We start from the raw sequence: 26,734 nt of genomic DNA on the forward strand, positions 1-26,734 counted from the left end.
TAAATGAGGAATGAAACAGGCAAACATTTTTAAACAGTCATTTAAAATAATGTCTGTTTTAGATTCATATTTCAATAGTGTGCTGGCTGCTTGTTGTTTGTTGACTGAGTATATCCCCATGTTAGAGAGATATAAATGTTATAGCAGCGTGCTGGCCACAGCCTTGTTGCTGGAATGCTGTTCACATGAATGCGATAGTGATGAAATCAGTGGTAATGTACCTTTCATCTGCCTGTGTTATATATTTCATAGAAGATCTAAGCCAAATCTGTGTGCACGGATGTGCCCTTGAGATTAAATTTAAATGTTTTTTATAAAAAATCTTATTTTTGGCAAGAAGCATTTTTCACAGAATATTTTTTTAGAAAATGTAAGACATATTGCAAGCTATTAAGGAAAATGTTGCTTTTAAATGGTGTGAACATGCAATACTTCATGCTCTGAAGTGTGACATTAATATCAAACGAGACACTTAAGCAACACATGTAAAGGTTAGGTTATAATAAATAATTCTTAGGAAAGTAAACAATTCAATTTTGTGCTAATAGATTGTAATGTGTTTTGGCAGGTAGTAAGTTAATATGCTAATACTCTTTGGGAATGATACAATATATGCTCTGGCAGCCAGAAATTAAAGCTGCTTCCTTATTGTGTTGCCATATTTTTTTTGAGTAAAGGACTCGAAATACAAAGTACAAGTTATTATTTTAGGATCATGAGATTGCCTGACCGAATAAACAAATATTGGTAAATGATAGCAGCTATTTGGTGAGATTGGCTGTATTGAAACTTCATATTGACCACAGAAGGTGACAAAAATCTTTCTACTGCCACACTAGGTAACTCTATGATAACTTTGGGGTGAAAAAACACACTGTGAATCTGTTGTTTTATACACTTATCAGCTTAATATGATCATAGTCTACCTGCACTGTTCAGCAAATACAGATAGAAATGTGGTTTAGTGCAGTAATTGAAATTAAACTGGGTAAACAAATTTAAACAGCACAAAATAAGCAAAAGAACTGTAGCTTTCCAGGTGATTTCTTTATTGTGTGTTGGACAGAAATGTGAGTGTATTCATTTGATTTAGACTTTATTGTCCCAGAGGCAGTAACTTACTTTAATGATTAGAGAGGCTGCTGTCAAGTCGTTTTAAACGTGTCCAACATGTGCGCAGTAATGTCACAGCAAATATCGTGGGACAATTAGGCAGCCAAACTAAAACTGGAGTAATAAACTTGACAGGACAAAAGTAACCCTCCAGAGGAAACAGAATTAGACTTTTAAGTATGTGAAATATATGTTTGGACGCTCTGATGGAGTTCAGGATTGATCAGGATTACGGCTACTTTACTCCAAACAGTTTCACCGTATGAACCTGGACTGCGTGTGAGACCTTTTGGATGTGTAGAAGAATACAGAACAATAATTAACATTAGATCCCGTCAGCGAGTTGGGAGATTTAAATAGCCTATTCAAGGAAGTTATTTATCTGTGCCTTGGGTGTAAATGCACGTGTGTCTCTCTAAATGGGGAGATGCTTCACCCTATTTCACCCACCCCCTATTAATCAGAATGTTAATTTTTATGACCAGGCCCACCCATGCGCACATTACTAGCCTATATTCAACGATAGAAAAATCATTAATATCAAGGTGAAATGGTATTAAGGAGTGAGGCTAGAGCTCGGTGAAGGGCAGAAAGTTTGATCATCTCAAATAACTAATGCAACCTCTGAATACAAAACGAACAATGTCCTGCTCCCGCCATAGGTTGTATATTCCAGCAGCGTGTCGCCTCTTTTAAACGTCATGGGTGCTGAAAAGACTTCCACAAAACGCAAAGCTCTTCTCTTCAAGCTCCTTGAGATGCATTTAGTAAGTGAGGATCATTCATGACGGCATACTGAGATCGATTTTCAGGTCACAGACAGGAGGACAGAGGAGTGAGATGAGGAGGAGGCACAACATGAGAGAAATGAGAAGAGCCACCAGTCTCAGCATCCACAGGGGAGGGGTCAAAGGTCATCTTGCAGGAGTCATGGATTAACAAATTTATTGTCTTGTGCATTAAAAAGCCACCATTGCATTTTAATACAATTCTAAGCTTGAGCCAGCAGTCAGTCAGGTGAACAGTCATACTGTCACACACGGTTTTACCAGCCAACCACGGTTCACAAACTAGGAATAAAGACAGGTGTTCCCATCACCCCCCCATATACAGAACCTGTCCGTGTGTTTATTATTGCACTGATGCACTCCTCAAAGTCTGTACTTTCTGCTTCCATCTGTTTTGATGACTCAAAATCCTCCATAGATGATTTTAGAAACCGTTGAGTTATTACATAAAAAACACAAACTGAGTATGGTGACTAGAGTATTACATAAACAATAGACACTGTATCCAGAATGAGCTCCACTTGGCCCACATGAAGGATGCATACAAAATCCCGATGGCTCTGGGTGAATTTAAGAATGTAACAGATGTCATGTTGCCCAAAACTTGCCCAAAAAAACCAACGGATGATATTTTGACCCTCAAGTGAATTTTTAAAATAATTACTCAATATTTTCCTCTAGTGTAATATGAAACAAATCATCAAGATGTTTTATTCTGCATCATATTCACACCTAACTTATATTACTTAATTTTTATTCTTCATTTTATTCAACAGTGACTTGGACACGGGAATGTGTCTCACGTGATATCATAATAAGATTCTAGTTTAAATTATTATCCTCCTGGCGTTTAATTCATTTTTAATTTGCCAGTCTATTCTGTGCTGAGGCTCTTTACATAACAGGGAAGGGATTAGTGATCAGCTGTCTGACACAGGTGGTAAGCCAATAGTCAAACTTTAACACTGTCGGAGGAATTTCATAACAAATCATAATAATTTTTGCAGCTTTTTCTCAATTTTCTCAAAATCCTATCCCATTATCCGATTTTATAGCTACTCTCTGAGCTGTTCTATAACTGCAAAATTTAAAGTAACTGCAGTTCTCTGAATATAAGAGCAGAGAGTTTGGTGCGCCTTACAGTGGCAGGATACATATGCATGTTTTAAACATTTACATTTATTCATTTAGGTGATGCTTTTATCCAAAGCGACTTACAATAGTCTCTGGAGCAACTAGGAGTTAAGTGTTTTGCTCAAGGACACATAGGTGGATGGATCACAGTGGGGAATTGAACCTGGGTCTCTCACACCAAACAACAGAACACTGCAGATACATTAAATACATGTTTAAACACCACCGCACTCCACTCACCTTATCAACTGATGCCATGGTATCATTGAACAGCTACTGTTTTGATAACAGATTAATCGTTTACGTTTGTCTTCATGCAAAAATGCCAAACATTTCATGTTTTCAGCTTCTCAAAAGTGAAGATTTGCTTCTTTTCCTTGTCTTTAATCACAGCTGAATAATTTGAGGTTTGGACTGTTGGCTGGACAAAGGTCATTTGAAGGTTAATTTCTCATACGTAATAATACATGAATTGATCAGCAGATTAATCCATAATGAAAATAACCATTATTTTAGCTCTATATAAAATAGTTACTACACAAATTAAATGTTGCTTAGACATTAATATGAGATATAATAATCTAATGCTATACTATAAAATAGTACTTACAGTATATAGTAGATAATTAAATATATTGCATACACTCACAGGAGCCATTTTTATGCATTGAGTACTTTTTTTAACATGTCCATTTTCCTCAAACTAACTAGCATTTTCAATACCTTTTCATTGTAATGGTGTATTTTTATGTGGAATTATGTGGTACTTTTACTTAAGTAAAGGATCTGAATACTCACTGCAGGTAAAAGGCAAAGATATGTTCTCTTACTCTCTTTCTCTCTCAACACCTACTAGTTTATTCATGTTAAATACTTAAATACTGATCACTTGAGTTTATAGCAGCAACACATGTTTACTATTACGGGAAAATATTTTATAGTGCTTGTAATTATTTATTATAAGGGTTTTCTTCATAAGAAAAGAACAGAAATGTGAGTGACGTATTACTTTCCCACCATGTCATTTTTAAAATTGTCATACGTACAGTTTTTAAAAAACAATATGTAATTTTATATTCCATTTAATATACTGTAGGTCTCAAAATATCCCTAACTGTTTACATTGTCAACTTTTGATAGACATTCTGCTCAACTAAAACTTCCCAATGTTTGGTTTTGTCAAGGCTGGCCCTAGGCAAAAATTGTTCAGGAAGAATCATCCAGTCAGCAGGGTCCATAGGTGCTGCCTCAGTGGACTTACTTGTTGCAGGCTGTGCTCTAACTATACATGTTGTAGAGGTGGATGTCTCTCCACCGGGAGCTACTGTAGTGGGTGAGCATCGGGCCGTTGGTATTTGTGTAGCTGCAGGCAAAGACAGACTTGCATGCACATACAATTGTGAATGTTGCTCAGACATCGACAAGCCCTCATACCTAAAAAGTCACAAAACTTTGCACCCATACGTGAACTGGTAAATACTATTTTTCTGATTTCACATTTGGGCTTGGTGATGTGAAATTTGGCTCAATAGCCCCCCATGACGACTATCCATCAAAGCCATCAGGCTCCGTAAACTCCTCCTAGAGAATTCATCTGATCAACTTCAAATTTGGGCAGTGCAAACTAAAGACCTTTGCGATGCTAAATTGTGAAGCTTTTTAAGTTCCATCAAATGGCTAAAGAGTTGCAGCAGACCTGCAGTTATTTTGGCAGATTGTTCTGGAGATATGGTGCATAAAAACTAAATGCTGCTTCTTTCCATGTTGAATTTTGACTCTAAAGACAGTAAGCATTCCCGTCTCAGATGACCTGAGAGGTCTGGATCAGAAATGTATTTTGACCCTATCCAGTACTTTGTAAACTAAAAGCAGTAATGATGTGGTCCAAAATTTTGGTCTTACTGAGGACACGAGCAGCAGCGTTCTGCGGTCTGATTTTTTAGGGAGACCTGTAAAGACACCCTTACAGTAGTCGGACACATTTTTCCAAATCCTTCTGAGACATAAATCCTTTAATCCTTGATACATTCCTTAGGCAAAAGGAGGTTGACTTTGTAATTGTCTAATTGTGGCTGTGGAAATTCAGGTCTGAGTCCATGACTACACCAAGATTTCTGGCTTAGTCTGTGGTTCTTAACATTGATAGTGGTGTGGTTGAAATCCTGGAAATCCTGGAAATCATCCATAACTCATTAGAGTTATTAGAGTTAGAGACCAAATGTTTAATGCTCAAAATTTTTATAGAATTTGCCATTAAAAATTTCTTTAAAATAGTGTAAAATCTCATCTCGTTCTTATGAACCCAATATCATGTCTCATCTCATGAACCAAGTGTCCCGTCACACCCTAAAGCTTATTCAACACCACAGCATGTGGTGTTCAGTAGCGTTATGGGTTAAACATGTAAAGAGGAACAAGACAGCATCTTTTTAAGTAGCTGTAGAAATGCAGAAAAATAATATTACAGTTTTTATTCTGCCCCCTCCACTTTATTGTAACTCCCACACAAGTTACACCCTTGAAGTGAGTTTTAAATTGCAAATCAGCAATACCTAGCATTAACAATATACAGTATGTTAACAAAATTCAATCATATCCACTCATTTATTTTACCCTCCAGATTCTCCTCAATGCCTCTTCCCACCTGTCCTCCCAATTCCAAATTTACTAGAATGCAGAAAAACAGTCAACAATTTTCATGGGGAAGATCCCCAGATTATCTCTCCTAATTTTGGCTATTATGTCTGGAGGTTGGCAAGTATGCTGATACTTATTCATCGTTGACCATAATTATTCACTTGGCTTTTGCTAAAAACACGCTTTAAAATTGTGAATTTGGCTGCTAAACAAAAACAAAATTCCTGGGGTTGAGGATTGATGATGCTGGCATATACTCATGAAATGCACCCATATCGAATCGAAACTAAATTGAAAAGTTGGCAGCCCTGATATGCCACTGTAGTTCGGATTTATTTTCATTTTCTGAACATTTACACATTAGTTCAGCAGGAATGCAAACCTAAACATTGCACTTTTGTGTTAGTGTAGTAGGATAAAAAGTTTAAAATCTGAGAATCTGCACTTAATGTCCATCTAAAACCATTAAGAATTTCCAGAAAATGCTCATTCTGCTTTAATGTTTGAAAATGAATCTCCCCAGTCCCCCCCAGCAGTCTGTCTCCTGTTTTTTTTGGTTGTGCAGCATTTGTTTCTACCTGCACTTAATACGTCTGTTGAATGTTATCAGAGCCAGCCAGTCTTTCTCTGTTAAATGAGTTTGAATGTCAACAGAATAACTGCATTGACACAGCACATTGTTGAAAGAACAATACACTGTATATTTAAACCATGGCCTAAATTTAATATACTGCACAGACTGGTTAGAGGGTATGCAATGATTTTCAATATGCATGGTGCTTTGAAGTAGTGCCACCAATAAACCTACACATTAATATGTATGATTGCCGTTCTAGATTAATGTATAAGAAAGATTTGAGCTTTTCATTTGACTGGTTTATAATATTCTAGTCTGACTCATTGTCATTAGAGGTGGTCATCTTTTTAAAGTCAACAATATCACCATTGTCACTGACCCAATAAGTAGCTTTTAGAGGTGAAACTGGTGACTGAGAGCACTAGTGTCACATCAGCCAACTTCCACAAAGAAAAACGCATCGAAAGCCACAGAAACAATGATAATCTGATACTTCTCTTGTAAATAATAGGCTGCTGAGTCATTAACATTATGCAAAGTGCTTGTTTAGCCTAGTTTTATATTGAACTCACTGCACAGCTTGGACTAACTTACTAACTTTAATAACTATAGACCAATATTAATAGTTGTCTTTTAGTATTTATTAAAAGGAAAGTACTTAAACAATCATCAGCTGATCAAAACAGAATATTTTTGATTTCACTGTTCAAAATGTTTGGTGTTGGAAAAGAATCAGCAGCAGCTTTAAGCTAACTTCCAGATTAACCCTCTGCTAAAGTAAAAAGGGATTTTCCAAATCAGACCATCCATCCATCGTCAACCGCTTATCCTGCGTACAGGGTCGCGGGGGGCTGGAGCCAATCCCAGCTGACTTCGGGCAAAAGGCGGGGTACACCCTGGACAGGTCACCAATCCATCGCAGGGCCACACATAGACAAACAACCACTCACACTCACACCTAAGGACAATTTAGGGTCACCAATCAACCTAGCCTGCATGTCTTTGGACGGTGGGAGGAAGCCAGAGCACCCGTAGAGAACCCATGCAGACACGGGGAGAACATGCAAACTCCACATAGAAAGGCCGGGGCAACCGGGGTTTGACCAAATGGGTCAAATTCTGACAGTAAGTCATTTTGCGAAAAAAAAATATCCACCATTTTACAGCTGCTTGGTTCACAATGTAAGTTAATGGGAAAAGGTCTCTTGGGGCCAATGCACATCATGTGACGAACCTGGAAGCTTTAATGCCACAGTTTGTTCACTATGTCATATTGGCTTTAAAGCATGGCCTTTGTGGAGATAGGTCTGTCTGATTACAGTACAAAACACAACTTTATTATCTTTGTTAACTGATTTTGGTGAAACTGGATCATATTTCATAGAGAAAATATATACAACACTGCTTGGTGTTGTGTTGGACAAACAGGTTGATCGGTTGGAGCAGCATGGCGGAGAGCGGTGTATTCGGTACATGTTGGGTAGGAAAGGAGCCAAATTAATACGCTGTGTTTGCGCACTAATTTACTTAAATACTGAGCAGCAGAAAGAGAGAGGGGATGTTTTTTTCCTCTTAGTTTTAGGCGCACATTTAAGTTGAAAAGACATAAAAAAATACATTTTGCATAATATGGGACCTTTAAAATTAATCAGCCACTATTTCAATGATGAGTACTGCTATTGTACGCTCCATATTTCTCTTAGTTTATGTTGTTCTCTCTATTTTTCTTCCTTCAGGGTCATCAGTCAACCAATCAGCTGACCTGCTCTCCAACACCTCGTGCAACTTGTCCACCAATGATTCAACGTTCTGCTCTCCCGTGGACGATGGAGTCGGGGCAGGGAGTCCATATAAAGCTCTGGAGATGTTTTTTATTGCCTTAGTTACAGGATCTCTAAGCTTTGTGACTGTCACAGGAAATATTTTAGTCATGCTGTCCATCAAAGTAAATCGCCACCTACAAACTGTCAATAACTATTTCTTATTTTCATTAGCATGCGCTGACTTGATCATTGGTGTTTTCAGCATGAATTTGTACACAGTGTACATTATTGTTGGCTACTGGCCTCTTGGCCCGGTGGTCTGTGACCTGTGGCTAGCGTTAGATTATGTTGTCTCAAACGCCTCAGTGATGAATTTGTTAATCATCAGTTTCGATCGCTATTTTTGCGTAACCAAACCCCTAACGTATCCGACAAGGAGGACAACTAAGATGGCAGGGTTAATGATCGCAGCAGCATGGATCCTGTCGTTCATCTTGTGGGCTCCTGCCATCTTGTTCTGGCAGTTCATCGTTGGAGAGCGAACAGTGCCACCTGGAGAGTGTTATATTCAGGTACAGTACATAAAACTTTATTGATCCTTTAAGCAGATACAGCAGGGAAAAAGACTACAATATAAGCACATTTGCTGCCTGCCAAATTATTAAGAAAGATGTTGAAATGACCTGTTGATGTATGAAGAAGTCACTTTACACATATTTAACATCACATGGCCTAAATGTGGAATGCTGTGATGGGGAGAGATGGTCTCTTGTGCCATATATGAATGCCCTCCTTGATCATTCTCCTTATGTCCACTGACTCATAGTCAATGACCTTAAACCTGTTCCCAGTGGATGTGGAGAGACTCTCCACAGGCCGCTATGCAAGGAGAGTGACAGTCAAAGGTGTTGGGAGGTCTTGGTAGCCTTAGAAAAAACCTGTAAAGCTGTTAATCAATCTGCTGCTTTATTCTTCTGCCTCCTTTTAGTTTTGACAAATTTAAGTCAGAAAAATGTACAAATATAATATGATCACAATTTATAAAAAGTCAATGATCATGACAAACAAACTGATGACTTGGGTTCAGCCCTCATCCCATCGCAAATATTGATGCAAATAGATTATAATTTCAAAATCACATAAGGATGGATCTCTTCAAAATGAATTACTTTTATATTTTTATATTACAGGTTTAATGCAACCCCTTAAACTCTAATATGTGGGTTTCTTGCCTCCATCAATACCAGCTGTGTTCACAATGTCTACAGAAATATGAGCACAGTTCAATGCCGCTGTAATTGACCCTTCGCTAAGCCACACCCTAAATATGCAGCTGGCCAGTCACAGCGCAGTATAGGACTCCCTCTAACTGGGGGTCCGACACGTTCATGGCTGCACTTCATTGAAAATGTGTCGTTTTCTAGCTCTTTTTTGTTTGCTGTATTTTTCCAAGATATGGTCAAAGCTGTTCCTGGGGCACTTTTAATAGTTACAGTCGCTACCCAGAGAGGTTGAAAGGAGAAGTACGATTTATTCATTTTTCAAAACCTAAAACAAATACAGGAAAATGTTGGCTAATGTAATGTTAGTTAGCTAACGCTAGCTAATTTACTAATGAATGTAACGTTATATATCCCTACTGTTCTGCTTTTTAATGAGACCTACAGCTGTACAGAAACAATGTTGATCCTAAATATTGTTGTGCTCTTTCTCTCTTTCTCAATATTACGGTGGTTCACTTCTACTCTGATCGGTTGGCTTTAGCTTCTGTCTTTATTTTTTTAATGTCTGTTTGAATAGCCTTAATACAACCTTCAAATGCACAACGCGACTGCAAAACTGTCTGCTTCGCTTTTCCAAAAATTAGGCATTATTTCTCCAGGGAGTGCAGGAATAGACAGCGTCGTGCTAAAAGTCCAACAGGTCCGACAGTTTGTTGGCCTTAGCAACAGTAACTAAGGAGGGCGTAGCTTAGCCAATGGTCAGTTGTTAGACAGCAGTTGTAATCAATAAGTTCCTGCTCAAATGTGTCAATTTTTTTCAAATAAAAAATCGGCGTCAAACACACAGATCGCACAGCCAAAAGTAGTTTGTAGGGAGTAAAACTTCTAGCAAATTAGTTTGCTGGCAGCCATGCTAGCTTAGCTACCCCCATTTGTCATGGTTTCGGTCTGGTTGATGTTGAGCTGATGTTTGTTTCTGGTGTTCATTCAGTCCTTTGCGGGTCCCTTGGTGTTTCACTGATGTAGTGTTCCCCGCAGTTGACACGTGATGTCAGGTGCCACACAAAAGGCCTACACCACAATTATTTTGTCACAAATATATATTAAGTTTGATCTTAATTTTAGGAGTGAATTTACATGCAGGACCTGGGAAATTACATTCTGTCGTTTATGTATTTACATTCAGACAACATTTTTTGTTGCGCTCTGTGTCTAAATACTCTGCACACTCAAATAAATAGAAGTAAGGGTGTGTACTTAAAAGTATACAAATGCTTGTCGCTGGGTAGTTACCCTTTTGACAGACAATTGTGTGCACTTTAGTGAAAGTATACTTAAAATATTCTTCAAAGGTGTACCTGTAAGTACAGAATTGTTCTGGTCTTGTACCTCTATTTTTGTGTGTGTGTCCCCTTAATCTATATGTATGGTCGTGCCTAATTATTACACCCTTAGTATGACACAATAAAGTCATACTAATAAACACCAACACAAACTAAAACCTCAAAGACTGACAGTTTAAGAAAAACAGTGTCAACAAAATTAAATATTGTAAAGCTGTACAAAGAAAGGATTGATTTCAGGTATGTTGTATTAGACTGGACAAATTGCAATAATTTCAAAACAGTAAATTTTTTCATTGTGTGTAAACATTCTCTGGTGATGATGGAAGGGTTTCTTTTTTTTTTTCCTGTCTGCAGTTCCTTTCTAACCCTGCGGTGACGTTTGGGACGGCTATAGCAGCATTCTATCTTCCTGTCATTATTATGACAGTCCTTTACATCCACATCTCCCTGGCCTCCAGGAGCAGGGTCTCCAAACACAAACCAGAGAAGAAAGAGAAGAAGGGAATAAAGTAAGGGGATCAGAGGGATCAAATAATGTTATTTTACTCAGTGTAAACAACAAAACAAAAGACAGGATTTCCTTAATTTAGCTGCTTGTGTTTGGAAAGCGTACCGTTATTGCACAAAATCAATATCTGAAGCAACAGCAAAAAGACAGTTTTGGTTTATATGTTTTGTCTGTTTTCTTTGTCTTTAATGTAACAGTTTCTCTTGGTTTACATTATCTTATTTCTCTTAGCAGAAGCCTACAAAAAAAGGTTTAAACATATTTCTTCCAAAAGACTGCATACTGAAAGATGGTTGTAAAAGGGTTTATTTTCCCCACTGAAGGGGGACAACAACTGTGCTGAGCCAGAATCTGGTTAGTTACAGGGGATTCCAGTGATGACCCATTTTCACTGCAGTATCATATTGTTCATAGAAACTTCCCCAACAACCTACAGCACATTATACTCATCTGCTGTCCTTCCAAATGCCGCATATGTTCCAAACAGAGTTGAACCAAAATATAATGTATAAATAAATAATATATATATAAATATCAGTGTCACACCATCACCCTCCCCGACGCTCAGCCTGAATTAGCCACTAACAATTGCATGATAAACAACATATGCTTGTGCAATTGTAACTACAGTATGTTAAGCACTACATTTGGCTATGTGCACCTTGCAGCCTTGTGTGTATAATTACTCTTATTCAACCAATAATTTACTGGTCACCTGAATATTTTCCTACATTTTGTAAATCTTTTGCAGTTGGCTACTATTAAAACAAACTGGCGGCAGATGCATGTTACACCCATGCTATTAACGTGAATTAATCATGTGCAAAAGTTGCTTATCAATTAATTAATTATCATAATAAATGATTCATATACATTTGGGGATTTTATAATGTGCACATCTGATGCTTTCCCCCCCCCTAGAACTCCCAGCTTACTGAACAGTCAGCTGTTAAAGCAGAACAATAACAATGAGACCAGTCCTCAGGCCAGCCCCCGCTCTACTCCCAAACTCAGTGTGGACTCAACTACCACCGCTCTAGAGGCTGTGAAGAATGGCAGAGTGGAGGAACCAAAACCAGTTCAGCCACAGGCTCCAGCACAGCCCAGTCCAGGACTCACACAGGTACTGACTCGTACACAATTAACATCACTGCTCACAGTCCACCAGACTTTGTTCTGCAGTGTGACTGTGTGGTAGCTGTAGCTAATCTGAACCTTCATAGTTCCTTAGTGCATTATTGTTCCATTGTGCAAATCAATCAGTCTGTCCATCCATCTATCTATCTAGGAGGAAAAAGAGAGCTCCAACGATTCATCCACAGCGTTTATTCACCCTACAGAACCAAAGGACAATACCAACAACAAGGGGACATCTGAGGTTGGTGTTCAAATGTTTGTTTTTTTTGCCATTTCATGCTTTATTTCCAACACATTCTTAGAAGTATATCGTCTTTGCGGTTTATAATGGGTCATTATGCGTTCAAATCTCAACCAAAATACAAATTTTCAATAGCGCACTGTCTGACACTCAGGACGGACTGAGCCTCTCCCACTGGCGTGTTTGATTTTAATGCCGCCAGCAACTAGTTATCCGCTATACTAAATAAAAAAATAAAAAAAAACACACACACACACACACACACACACACATATATTTCTTCTTTCTAGTCAGAGTCGCTAAAAGAAGGAGGGCGAGGCTTAGGGAACTGGAAACTTGTATCCACACCATAGAAACTCAGTTGTTTGTTGCCGTAGTTAGCCAGCCACCAGTATCCAGTGTGGACCAATCAGATGTTGCTCCTGTTAGCCGTCCCCCTGCAGCCGGGAAGCTAGGGAGGATGGGTGACTGTCTGAAGGAAGCATAGCCTTAAGCACAAACCTACGATTCACCACTTACCTGTTAACATTTTTAACAGGTTCTCCCCACTCAGCACTCAGACCCACTTTGCAACTTGCCCAGCTGATGTGTTTCTCTTTCTCTGGTGTGGATCTCCCAACAACTCAGACATTTTCGGGCATTGTCGGTCCCACATGGCAACTCGGGTTGAGTCGGCCTGTCTCTCTCGGTCAGCAAGCGCCAGGATGATAACATCTTAGCACACTCGGGCAAAAAAAAGAGACAAGAGAGAGATCCCTGCGTTTGCCACTGGCTGTACATTACCGTCTTCTGTCCAGGGGGCCAGCGGTGTCTGATGTCGATCGACTCAAACTTTACTCCACTCACCAATTCTGTCTTAGTTGTTTTCTTTGTCCGGATTTATTTCCTAAATAATAAATTACATTTATTACGTCTAATGCTTCCCAGAATAGTATCCACTTTGCAATAAGTAATTGACTGTTAATCCAGGTTTAAATGGCGATCATGTACATCTGTTAATCTGACAATACACATGTATATTTATTTCTGTAAAAGTGCATGTACTATTCACAACAATCTAAAAAGTCAACATGTTTGTTTCTTGCATCTGCCAAAGGAATGTCTTTGTCTCCTCAGCTCTTGTAGACAGGTCTGTGTGACTTTGTCTCGTTTTTCCTAAAATCATCGATCAGCTCCTTGTTTTTGCTGATGTTGAGCAGTAGGTTGTAACACTGCAAGCTTGTTGATTTCCTCCTGATATGAAGTCTCATTGCTGTTTGAAATCGGGCCGACATTAGTGGTGTCGTTCGTAAACCTCACAACAAAGTTGTCTCCGTGTCGGGGGTCGCAGTCATGCAGTTTCAGTAATAACATCAACTAGCTGGCTGGCACATTCTTTGTACACAGCCAGGGGTGTTATCAGGCCCAGTAGATTTACTCACATTCACTCTCAGCAGGACTCTTCTCACATCCGTTGGGGATACTGACATTGGCCTCTGGAGGTGGAGTAGACTTTACAGCTGACGCTTTGTTGAGGACATCAAAGCAAGCTTAAAAGGTGTTTAGCTCATCTGGCAATGTGGCCTTACACATGATTGGAGTGCACCTGTTTTTGTAGCCTGTGATGGTCTAGATCGCCTGCCACATGTGTGTGGTGTTATCTCTCTCCAGTCTCTCCTGATCTGTCCGTGTTGCCTACTTCATGCCAGCTTTCAGTCTCACTCTGGCAGTGCTGTTAGCTTCCTCGTTACCTGTCCAAAAAAGCAGCTTTGTGGCTCTGGACAGGGCGCTCACCTCTCCCTTCATCCAGGCTTTCTGTTTGGGGAATGATTTCAATGTCCTTGTGATCACCATATCATCAAATCAATCATGTCTTGCATTCTTTCTTCAGAGAACTGATTTTTATTGTACTGCAATAAAATGCCCCTCTGCTGTGGCCTCTTACTCGCCTTTCAACTCAATGTTTTCATTCTGTTATTATTATTAGTATTTACACACAGGTCTGAAATACACACACATGCACAAACAGGACCTATAGCAACACACGGAGAGATGTCAGAGTGAGGGGGCTGCCACTTAGTGCGGCGTTCAGGGGCTTTATCAAGGCCTCATTCGGCAGTGCTCAGGAGGTGAACTGTCACCTCTCCAGCTACCAGTCCACACACCGCAACTCTGGTCCGAGCTGGATTCGAACCCTCCAATTCCAGCCTTACGGACTGAGCTACTGCCGCCCCCAAATGAGTCTCTTGTGAGAATCGAACTCACAATCTTGTGACTGTGCCTTACCAACTGAGCTAATCAGTGAGAAAAGAAGAGTTGTGCAAAGAAGTTTCACACAGGTGGGTCATAATTATGCAGGTCATTTCTATCCGCTGTGAAAATATGTTTTCCTTTTGCCCGACACAGTTTTTTTTGTCAATTACTAACAAGCATCAGTCAATGCTGAAGCCACTTTTTCAAGCATGCAACCTGGCCAAAACACTGACAACAGTTTCTTCTCAGAAAGCAAACACTATCACTCATAACACACAGACCTTAAAAAAAAACCACACACACACACACACTCTAACTACAGGAAGCATTACATAAATTATGGACTTATCTTTAAAGTTTGAAGTATTTTTCACATAAATCAGTATTTTGTTAAAGGATAAAAGCATATTTTAAAAAGAATGTATTAGAAATGTGCTTCAATACCCTTTACAGGATATTTTTATATAATAGCATATAGTAATTTACTATAAATATAGCTCAAACTGGTTATTGCAGAAATGCAGGACAGTTGCCATCATTCTGTGTTGAATGTGTTTTTAACAGTTGTGGACACTGGGTGTTAGCAAATTTAGAAAATGAAAAAAAAAAAAACAGAGTTCATGGATTTTGGAGAAAGTGGTCATGGAATCAATTTTGTGTGAAAAATAAAAATGATGATTCACAGTTTGGTCCACATACACTTCTGTTTCACTGACTGTGTGTTTCAACAATGTGACTTCAGTTTTGACCAATTCATGTTAGTGATTGAAAAAAAGAAATGCAATCTAACAGAGTTTGGGGTCATATTAACTGGTTTAAAAAAAGACTGTAAAAGACGCTTGAAAGAAATTAAAAAGTGTCAAGCACATTTGCAAGAGAAGACTTCTGTTGTGCCAAGACAGTGATGATGACGATCAAGTGGATCCCCGTTTCATTTAGCATGTCTTCAATCAAGAAAAACTGTAAGCGCCCCACTACTAGGCCAGGTGTACCTCATTGAGCAATCAAGATGTAGCACACCTGGGCAGAGCTAAAGAGGCCAGGAGAGGAAAAGGAAACGCGCGTACAGCAGTAACACAGTGATGATGTATATTTGTCAAGATTTATGTGGTTCTCCTGGGAGTTGGCATCTCTGAACATGTTCCAATCAACGGTCATCTGTACACACTTTTATGATTGTTTGACCCTTTAAATCAGCTGGGGAAAGGTTGGTAAGAGAAGCAAGAAAAAGTGATCTGATAGTCCAAAGTCGGGGTGGAATTAAAGTAAAACAGTTCTGAGGTTTGATTAAAATCGGCAGCTATAATAAAAAATACCATCATTGTTTCATCATGTGACTGCTGCTCTGGGTAGATAATATGGTCGGCATGTTCATCAACTTTGACTACGTTTGAGCACCAAGAATCATTGATTTAAATACAGAGTCAGGCATTTTTAAGTGGCCTGACACACACAGTGTTTATCAGCACTATATAGGCAACATTAATAATTAAGAGGTCAGGCCAGTGTTAAGACGGATCCAGCTGTACAAGTAACTTACAGAAATAACTCAAAGGTCCAGTGTGTAAAATTTAGGATCAAGTGGCAGAAATGGAATATAATATTCTTAAGTATTCACTATGTTGAAACACCATGTTTCTTTTTGTTTTTCAGTTCTAGCTACCTGTGTTCTCAAGTTATTTATTTCTCACTGACAAAGTACTCACTATGAATATTGGTTCCTGAACCCAGAAGCAGAGAGATCACAATCCGGAAGATTTTAACAGTTTTATTAGAGCACAACATGTAAAGGCTTGGTTCAGGCATAGGGTAATGGCTCAGAGCAGGCAGGTTGAAGCAGAGGCGTGGCAGGCAGAGGGAATTGTTTGTTCTCTGGTGGGTTGGCAGGGCGGCAGCTTGGAAGACTGACCAGATGGGCGGAGGTTCTCGACCTGAAGATGGATATCCAGGATTAATTGCAGGTAAAACAGATTCAGATTTCCAGCTTAGAAACATCAGGTTGGCCACAGCATTACGCTCTCAAAAATCCACCGAGACCGGAAGGCAAACCAGGCTTTTGAAGGAGAGCTGTTAGGAGGCAGAGAGTCAGGTGTGACAATTAGGGCTTGTCAGCAGGTGTGAGTGGGGCGCCCGGCCACAGGGAGCCAAGCCCACAACTCCGCCCTAGAAGTAAGGGAGAACAGACAGAAAGGCAGAGAACACAAATGGCCCTAAAACACTACATCCCTGACTTCATGCACCTTCATACACCCTACAAAAGGTCACACTGGCTCTAAAAGTTCCTAATAAAGCTTTTGATTTTGTTACAGGCTGCAACAACTCCCAACCCCGTTGCCACGATGACCGCCAATCCAGCTGAGCCCAAGATCAGCTCGAGGTGGTCCAAGATAAAAATTGTAACGAAGCAGGCCGGGGATGAATGCATCACAGCTATAGAGATCGTCCCACCTGTAGAGGGAGCAGAAAGGCATTCAATCCCAATCAGCCGTCCTCGGACTGTGGCAAGAAAGTTTGCAAGCATTGCCAGAAGCCAAGTGAAGAGGAAAAGACAGATGGCTGCCAGAGAAAAGAAAGTATGTTAATGTAACACTGCACAGACATGAGGCAAAAATAGGTAAACAATACATAGAGTTGAAGAATATCAAGGCAGATATGAGTGTAATTGTTTATTCTTGTGATTAAATGTTTATAGTTTGCATTGCATTTTTGTACCATATACCATAACACGTTATCTTCACTGATCATCCGGACACAATAGGGTACTGTAATTTATCATGGAAAAAAAACAAAGATTGTTTTTACATAGCAGCATTTGTCGCTGGTGTACAGGTGGGACTATCCAGTGCACCAGCGTGTGAATGATATGGAGCAGCTGTTTTCAAAGATGACTTGCTGTTGTGCTGCAGTTATTTCACTTAATTATCGTTGAGAATGACAGATGGTAGTTGGAAGCATTCCTCTGAGCTTTTAAAAAGGAGAGCATGTATCGTAAAACCACATTCCTAGCACTCTTCAAAATCACCATGGGTCACGCTTAAAATTCAAAACATCAGCAGTGAGGGAGGAAATTTGGGGAATTAGTGGGTTTTTGTATACGTTATCAAAATGAGGAATGTATCTTTAATACAAAGATTTCATAATGGGGGGAAAAAATCTAGCCTGCAGCTGATAAAGTCAACCCAATATTAAAAAATAAGAAGATATAGAAATTTAAAGCAGTGAATGAGGACATGTTTCAGAAGAAATTAATGTTATATATGCTATATATATATTCAACGATCCTCATGTTTGAAGCTGTTAAAACAACTGTACACTGAAATCATTGGAGGACAATGATGACAGAGACAGAAATCAGTCAGTCAGTCTTGCACAAGGACACTTTGACATGTGGACAGGAGGAACTGGGGATCACACCGCCAACCTGGTAAGTAGTGGATTACCCACTCCTTCCTCCTGAGCCACAGCCAACCTGTGTCTCTTGGCAAGGCGCTGCATTTACTAATCTACTACATGCAATCGCAGATTCCTTGCAGATTATGTTGTGACATGTGTAATGTGTATTTCTACTGTTTACCTCACGATTGTCATGAGAATTTCAAGAGTTTGAATATCCTATGCAAGAGTACTATAAACCTCTGTTCGGTGTTTTGGTGTCTGATAAGCCTTCAAAGTCATGGATCTATGACTTAAACCGGCTTTCCTGGATCCTGTTTCATCATCTCGCCAGTAACTGGAACAACATGCCCCCTCCAACACAGCCCTTTGCGTTGTATTAACACAGGGCTGTTTTCCGTCTGAATGCCTGCTAAGGCTTGTGTGAGTCAGTAGGAGGTACAATAACTCCCCCTAAGCTTAAGGTTTGTAAGATGGATTTTGCCATCATCTTAGCCCTGAGATGCGTTTGGGAAACGGGGCATAGATCTTGTAGGCTTCTTTGTCAAAGTAAGAGTTATAAAATTAGCATACAAAATAAACGGAGTACAGAATATGTCAGGACTTTTGTTCAAGTGCACTTCTTTGTTTACACGGTACCTTAAACCCAAAAGGCTGAAACATGTTTTATCCCAAATATTAAAGCATGTATACTTCAATTCCAAGAATATTCCAGTGTTTTATTATAATAATAATGTTTAATAATCTTTCACAGTGAGCATCAGGTCTGCTTTTATGTCCGTCAGTTACATCATTGTTGCGAGGTGATTAAGTATATACCTTGAGTAATGAGTCTGCACAGCTACAATATACAACACTAACATATTATTTCACTATAAAACAGCACACACATGTTCACTCTCATGGATTAACTATCTCAAACCAGTTTTAATTCTCAGCAAATTGATCTTCACGCAACAGTGAAATGAATGAAAAAGAAATCAATGGCCTTCCAGGGAGTAGAAACGATAACCAGTGTTTTGATTTTCCTTTGTCCTGTTCTCTCTTGTTCAGTTCACTATTCCTCTCTCTTTTCTTCTCATTCTCTATAGGTGACCAAGACTATCTTTGCCATCCTCCTGGCTTTCATCATCACATGGACGCCGTATAACGTCATGGTGTTGATCTCAACCTTCTGTCAGTCCTGTGTCCCTGACACCGTGTGGGCTATTGGCTACTGGCTGTGTTACGTCAACTCTACTATTAACCCAGCTTGTTACGCACTGTGCAATGCCACGTTCAAAAAGACATTCAAAAACCTGCTGCTGTGCCAGTATAAAAACATAGGTACAAGATGAGATGGAAGGAGAAGACTGAGGGAGGGATGGAGGGGGAAGGGGTAAACCATTGCAAGAAGGGGTACAGAGCAAGGCAGAGAGTAAATATTGTTGAAAGGTGAGTGAGAGATGGCTGAAGGAACTAGAGAACACAAATGGATAAAGGGTTCTTTCTAAAAAGAAGACACATCTGCGTGGGGTGAGCAAATATGGTTTATTTTGCAAATGAATCCCTTTTGTTCAAAAGCAAAATGTGAGCGTAAACAAGGGATTCTTTAACCTGCCCAGCTTCCCTAAGACGGAACAAATCACACCCCAAGTGGAGACATGGTTTCACAGACATTGGGAAATATCTGTAATGGTGCAACAGGGATTGATGCGAGTAGAGAAGTGAGTGGTAAATGTAGAGGGTGGAGAAAAATGAAGGGAAAACAACAGATGAATGGAGGTATGGACTGATACACTGAGGGACAATACTACAGCATGCATGGCTGAGGAAGTGGTCCTGCTGGTTAATTGGATGCATGGATGGATGGATGTGAGGGGATATGCTGAAGGGTAAATTAATGGAAGCTTGGAAGAGATGTTCAAAATCGTGTTTTCTTATGAAGAGGATATGACGGAGAAAAATAAGTGAATAACAGGAGGGCTGGATAATTATGTTTTTATTGTCACCCAACAAATTTTAAGGGAAGGATGAAAGTGTTTTTGTCTGTAGTGTATGGATCTGACCTGCATTCTGATTGGCAAAAAGGTGTGGATTTTCTTATTACTGCTCTATGCAGGTGGAAGACTACTGGTTCCAGATGTTACTAGGGATAATTTCTATCTACTAAATGACTGGTTAGTAAAATGATTCTTCAGAGGTTGACAAATGTAGTAGCAACAAAATACAATCATTAGATCTAAAAAAAGACCACATGGCGGATTGCTTCCTTACAATCCAAGATCACAAAATATCTGTGGGCACACTAATAATTCTCTTGCATCATTTAATGTAATAGCATTAGCTGAGAAAGCATTGAAAAGCCAGACACTTAGATTTGAGCATCTTTGCCATCCTGCTGGTTTTCATCACCTCATGCTATAACGTGATCGTGTTGGTCTCAGTCTTCGGCCAGTCTTGTGTCCCTGACACTGTGTGGGCTACTGGCTATGTCATGTCACTTCTACTTTCAACCCAGCCTGTTACACGCTGTACAAAGCCACATTCAAAAAATACATTCAAGAGCCTGCTCCTTCTCCAGTATAAAAATATAGATACAACATGAGATGGAAGGAGACAGGGGAGAGTAGAGAGGAAATATTGCTGAAGAGGGCTGAAGGAGCTAGAGAGGCAACCGTTATTTATTTAGCATTTTATTGAATACCAGTCATCCCTACTGGGAGACAATAAAACATGAGTGTAAACTAGGGATTTCTTAAAGTCTTTCTGTCACATAATAATAGATGTGTTTCCAATATACAATACAGGACTTCTGAAATTGCTTCACCACCCGTTAAAAACTACGTCACAATGGCCGTGCTGAAAGCCGTAATCAACAGCTAATTACAGAGACATGCAACTGAGCCAGCTACAGCTGAGGATGTGCACACTCTGTTAGAGCTCAGCCTTCCTCCATGTTTCAGAGGAAATGCATAAAGAATTACAAGGTAGCATAAATCATGCGAGGGAACACGAAAGTAGTTCTGAAATCAAGTCCCCACTTGATAAAGTTCAGTACAAATATATTTTACTTATATAGCACTAATTTATCTCGTTGCACTTTTCATGTAGAGCAGGTCTACACCATAGTCTTTGTAAAGACTTTGCCACAGTGGCAAGGAAGAACTTCCTTTTAGCAGGTAGAACCTAGGCTCAGGGTGGGCGGCTATCTACCTCGAACGGTTGGGTTGAGAGACAGAGTGGGAGAGAGAGAGAGAGCAGGAGGGAAGATAACACACAGTAGCACAATGCAAGTTACACAAAGAGATGCCAAATAATATTGATAATAATACAAATAATGAATGATAATAGGACTAATACATTAATGTAGGGAAACCTTGGTCTTGGGGAAAGTATAACTTGTGGTAATGTTTTTGAAATTATATCTGGTTTTATTATTTTTTAAATCTGATTCTGACTGATACCCCAAATTATAGCATCATAGGCACCGTAAAGGATAAAATATGAGGCCAGATTGATCAAGAAAAGATATACGTATGAATGAGAGTAACAAACTTTGATATGGTGGAGGACAGAGGAGATGGTAGCAGCAGAACGAGGGAAAATATATTAAGTAGCATACCACCACACAATGTGGACGCCGTGTTGGAGGGTTTTAGTCCATGAGCAACAATAACAGCGAATCCTAAATAAGCTAATTGTGCTTTTAAATATACAACTTTAGAAGCTCAATAACTGTATATGGAAATGATTTTCTTTATAACAGCATGTCATCAGCTTGATTTAAGGTCGCTCCAGTTCATAAAAACAACAAGCCACCATCACTGAACTGCTTCAAAACCTTACTTTCAGTCGCCTACAGTTTTGTAAGCTAAAAGCTGTTTGTTTAGTTTTAATTGTTAAATGTACATTACCATATTTAAAACACGATTAAAGGCATAGCCCCACTAGCAGTTGCAATGTTCATTACACCCCCAATATGAAAGTTTTAAACAGTTGAAACAACGTAGTGGTGATACCTATTCTTAGAGCCTTACCATTAGTAGAACTAAAAGGGTCTGTACTGAGACACTAGAAGAAAAACATTGATTATATCGGAAGCATTGTTGTGATGAGCAAAATGCATGGGAATTTATTTTTTTTAAAGTCACTTCAATCACACGATATGGATAATGTTATGATCTTTATGATCGAATGGAATTTGCTCTGTTTTTCATCTTGTGACCTGAGTATGGAGATGTTGAATGATATTTATGAATGAATGCTCAAATTCAATTTCACGCCCAGATAGTGGAATTAAAAGTCTGCATAATTATGCCGTTGCCTCTGATGACCATGACTTTATACATATAATTTACTTGGAGAGAAATTAGTTGGCAGCTTGGCTTAAGAGTAATTCATTGCAGAACTTGTATTGCTGGCCTTTTTTTCCACCGTGGCTGGTCGTTAATTGGTGAAGCATGCTGCTGCCAGTGTTGGCGTTCTCTCTATTTGGGTCTGTTCAGGTCCTCCATATTTTGGATTGGTCAGATTCTGTTGGCTTGTCCAGTTTAGGTCCAAAATATACCTCTACTGTTATAGAGTTATAAATGTTTTTTATTTGATAACACCTTACAATACAGTACACAAAATTGTGAGATACCATATTAATGCAACCCTGAATCAACATTCTGACTACTGTCTTTGTAAGTCTTCCTGATTAACCCTGACTCAGCTGCTGAGCCGCACAAAACTATTAACGACTAATTACTTAATCAAGAGTTACTAACTAGGATACACCATATTGAGTAGTTACTTAGTGATCCCTCACTAGTAAAAACTGCTCGGTTAGCCCAGTGATACTGCTGTCTTTCTGATATTTCACAAGAATCATCACAATTGGAGTTTAGTCCAACATTGTGGGGAATAATGACAGCTAGTTAGTTAATCAATAATTTGTGTAAATTATGAGGGAATGTCAGGGGAAAGGGTTTAGGTATTTTGTGCACAACAAGAATTTGTACTAGGCTCAAATCAAATGCAGCTAAAGCGTCTGAGAAATGAAACGTCTACTAGTCAGCCAAAGTGCTACAAAATCCTCCATGACTCAGCAGGACTTGGGCTGGGTTTCTGTCTGCTTATAATGTGACTGCGTCAGCAGCTTAGCATGGCTCAGGAGCTTGTCATGACCTAGTCAAGCACCTATTGCTCACACTGAAGAGAAAAAAGGGTGCAAAAAGAAAATCGTGACATCCTGTTCATCCACCCTGGGACTGAGGAGGAGTGACAGAGAGCTTAGGCTGCTTTCTTCTTATATAGAACTTAACAAAGTCCTCAGTGAGTGTGTGCATGCTATACAATACAGTAGTGGACTTGTAAGTATGACTTGGCCTAGTTGATTGTCATTTTTCTCTTCATTCACCCACTCTGGATAACAATACTGCGTGTGCAGTATTGCTGGAAACTGCTGATGTCAAGTAACCAGTAATCCATTAGAGTCCTTGAAGTGTTGTCTGACAAATTCAACGCCGGCTTCTGTTGACTAAAGCTCGACTAAAGGCCTGATCGATGTAGGGCTGTAGCACTCAAGGCGAGTCTTGAAAATGTCTAAGAGTTTCTTTTAAAGGTTAGGCCTTGGAGTTATCTAAGTTTTGGCCTCCGCTCTCACTTATTTTACTCCACTTGTTTGTTCTTTTTGCGTTTTGCTTTTTTCCTTTGCTGCCCAGTGTGGCTTGTTGCTCTTGTAGCAGACCAGTGAGGCTGCTCTGCTGTTACACAGATATTAGTTCCCCATGGAGACACAAAATTATTTAATCATGTGCACAGTAGATTGTGAGCACAGTCCGAAACAAAGTTTAAAAACGGTTGCCCTTCATTGTCAGTGGTTGTTCTCAGTGAGAGACGCTGAAGACTGCAGGGACATTTGAAGAGCTTTTGGTATTTCATTCTGTTCTCCCTCCTGCAGTGTGGCTTCTTTAATCATTATCCCTGATTATCTCATTTTCACTCTCAAGTTTTTGCTTTGCAAATTATGCAACATTTTTATGGAGCACCTTAGAGGATAAATCGGTAATTACACTGGAATATGTACCATTTAAACGTCATGGCAGATAATCAAAATTCCCCAAAATGATTTTAAAAACCAATGGACATTTACAGATTATACAATTCCCACTTAGGTAGTGTAGCTCCAAGATTGAAATTTGTCTTGGGGATATTGTCAGGCCCTGAGTTTTGACATCTTAGATATTGGAGACTACGATAAAGAAAAATGACGGTTCTATGAGCAAATCTTTTTATTGGCTATTCAGACTGAGATTTCCTTGTATTTGTTGGTTTTCCATAAATGCCTGCTCACATTTTTCCTCTTCTGTATGACCTCAATTTTTTTTTTTTTTTTTTTTTTTATTAAACTTCAGAATTAATCATAAAAGCCAGAAGACTTTTGACAGAGATTGAGACTGATGGGTCACTGGTTGGTTAGCTGACATACTTAATTGACTAGATGTGCAGAATAAATGACATGACATCAGGGTTTAGGGAAATTGGACTGACTGCTTGACTCCTTTACATACTGAAAGAATTTAAAGCCTTACTAGACACGACATTCATGAGAAGGTCTATCCATCTTATTAACAGTATTTTCAAAACTGGGCTATAACAGAAAAGAGGACCATAAATTTAACAAAATTAAATTCTTTAACTTGGTGAAACCTCTGGGAAACTGATGTCCTCAGCAGTATTATTCAGTGCATTTCAGATGTCATTTTAGACAAAAATCCCTTTAAAAATTGCTCAGCTTATCCTAACTTGAGGTGACGATGAAGGCAATGAGTCTGCCAAGGGCATCCAAAGACATGTGGGTATAACTGCAGGGAGCATGAGTGTAAGGAAGGGTCACCAAAGGGAAATAAACAAACCTCTCCCCCATCTTAATCCCAGGCTAAAAATAAAAAATTAAAAATTGTGCCCAAAGAGCAGCCCCACCCAGAGCAGCCACTGTCCTTGCCTAAGCCCCACATAGCAGGGCATTGGCAGAGACGTATCAAAATGTCCCTTCCGACTCCTTGTTATTATTTTTGAAACAACCACATTGGCGAAAATAAAGCATGTGTGTGTACATGCAGTTTGTACTATCAGCATTTTGCCTCTGTGTCTATAGAACTACAGGCAGATTGTACGATGATTTACAGTCTCAGTCAGCCGATGGAGAATCATGAATACTTTGGACAAGGGTTAAAGAAGATTTCCACTGTTACTGGCTAAATAGCCAATGCGTGGCTCTGTTTAGTATCCCTGTAGTCACTGTCCCTCATGATCAGATGGAGCTGGAGAACCACTAGATCAACGGCCATGTTAAGTAGATCGTCTCACTAGACTGACAAGTGTTATCTGATGGTAGCTGATGGCAGGTTTATCTTCTGTATATCACACAGAATGTATTTCACATGATAAAACAGAATATGACAAATAAGTGTTGTGCCATGATGGTGTAAAATCACATTTTCTGTTTTATAATGAATAGATGAACCCTGTACTACTCCCAAACTGAAGCAATCGCATGGAGAACCTTACATCGGGCTAACAACTTGACGTTTGAGTTCATTTGGTAGATTGCTATAAAACACCGTCCAAATATTTTTACTCGTAAAAGTGAATGCAAAGGTAATACATTGTCACTAGTTCAAAATACATCACTGTATGTTCGAATGACAGTTTGAAGGGCATTGCTGTAAATACACAATCATTCTGAATATTTGAGCTTAATATATAAACATACTGAATCATTCCAAAGAGAGGATATGTGGTCCTTGTGTTCTTTCAAATTATATGAAGTATATTTACCTCCCAATGTACAGAGCATGTACTTTATAGTGATCTAAAGACATTGTGAATTATAGTGGTATTTTTGTCCGAGTATTGCTATTACAAGTTCAGCTCAATGGCATCAGTTAAGTGACAAAACATTTTCACCACGTTGAAGAACAACTGATTCATTTATAATTTATTTTATGTCAAGAGTACATCCCTGCATTAAGGCATAGTTTTTATATTGGGAGCTGGAAATCTGTAACATAACTGCCAAACTAGAGGAAACACCCACATTGTATTAGTAACGTTTCCTTTATGTTGGTAACCATCTGTATATGTACTGTATGTGTTTTAAAATGAATCTGCTACGCCAGAACTGGATTCCCAACGGCACACAAGATTCTAACCGAATGACTCTTTAAAGGGTAAATCAACACTAAATGTAGCAGGTGTTTTGGCTTTGGAATTGGATTCTTAAAATGGGGCATACACCAAAGAACAAAACCAAACATTTCCTTTCATGTCGTTCTCTGGTGTGGTATTCTCTCTCGTATGGTAACGTTATATGACACATCAAGCGATCTAACAAGTCACCAAGTAGAAATAAAAAACACAGCTTCATTACCAGGTAACTAACATTACTAGCGAAGCAAGCTAACGAGACAACATGCCAGCGGCTGAACTGGCAATTTTTTTAATGATTGTTTAGAAGAAAATCACCATATTATATTGGAATGGCATTAAACTAAGAATAACCTTTGTTATCATAAATTATATGAAGAAAATACTTCTGGGAACTTTCTCGTAGCCCTCCGTTTGGACTGTGCTTCTGAAAAAAATCTCAGTTTCGAGGGCTATATAGCCCTACG

General features: G+C 39.2%; 1 protein-coding gene and 1 long non-coding RNA gene across 2 annotated transcripts in view; one reads left to right on the forward strand and one right to left on the reverse strand.

The window, feature by feature from the left end:
• LOC123978827 (muscarinic acetylcholine receptor M4-like) overlaps nt 1-25,863 on the forward strand; it is a 45,803-nt gene extending 19,940 nt beyond the window's left edge. The window contains exons 2-7 of the mRNA XM_046062349.1: nt 7,986-8,584; nt 10,936-11,090; nt 12,011-12,212; nt 12,378-12,467; nt 17,009-17,272; nt 19,184-25,863. Of these exons, the coding sequence (XP_045918305.1) occupies nt 7,986-8,584; nt 10,936-11,090; nt 12,011-12,212; nt 12,378-12,467; nt 17,009-17,272; nt 19,184-19,429 (1,556 nt within the window). The 3' untranslated portion in view covers nt 19,430-25,863. The remainder of the gene's footprint in view (nt 1-7,985; nt 8,585-10,935; nt 11,091-12,010; nt 12,213-12,377; nt 12,468-17,008; nt 17,273-19,183) is intronic.
• Nucleotides 16,453-17,258, reverse strand: LOC123978836. Its single transcript, XR_006827057.1, has 2 exons — nt 17,148-17,258; nt 16,453-16,630 (listed from the first exon to the last, which is right to left on the reverse strand). It is a non-coding gene; the product is annotated as an uncharacterized LOC123978836 (long non-coding RNA).
• Nucleotides 25,864-26,734: the final 871 nt, after the last annotated feature.

The sequence above is a fragment of the Micropterus dolomieu genome, linkage group LG01, assembly GCF_021292245.1.
Source record: "Micropterus dolomieu isolate WLL.071019.BEF.003 ecotype Adirondacks linkage group LG01, ASM2129224v1, whole genome shotgun sequence".
Taxonomy (NCBI): Eukaryota; Metazoa; Chordata; class Actinopteri; order Centrarchiformes; family Centrarchidae; genus Micropterus; species Micropterus dolomieu.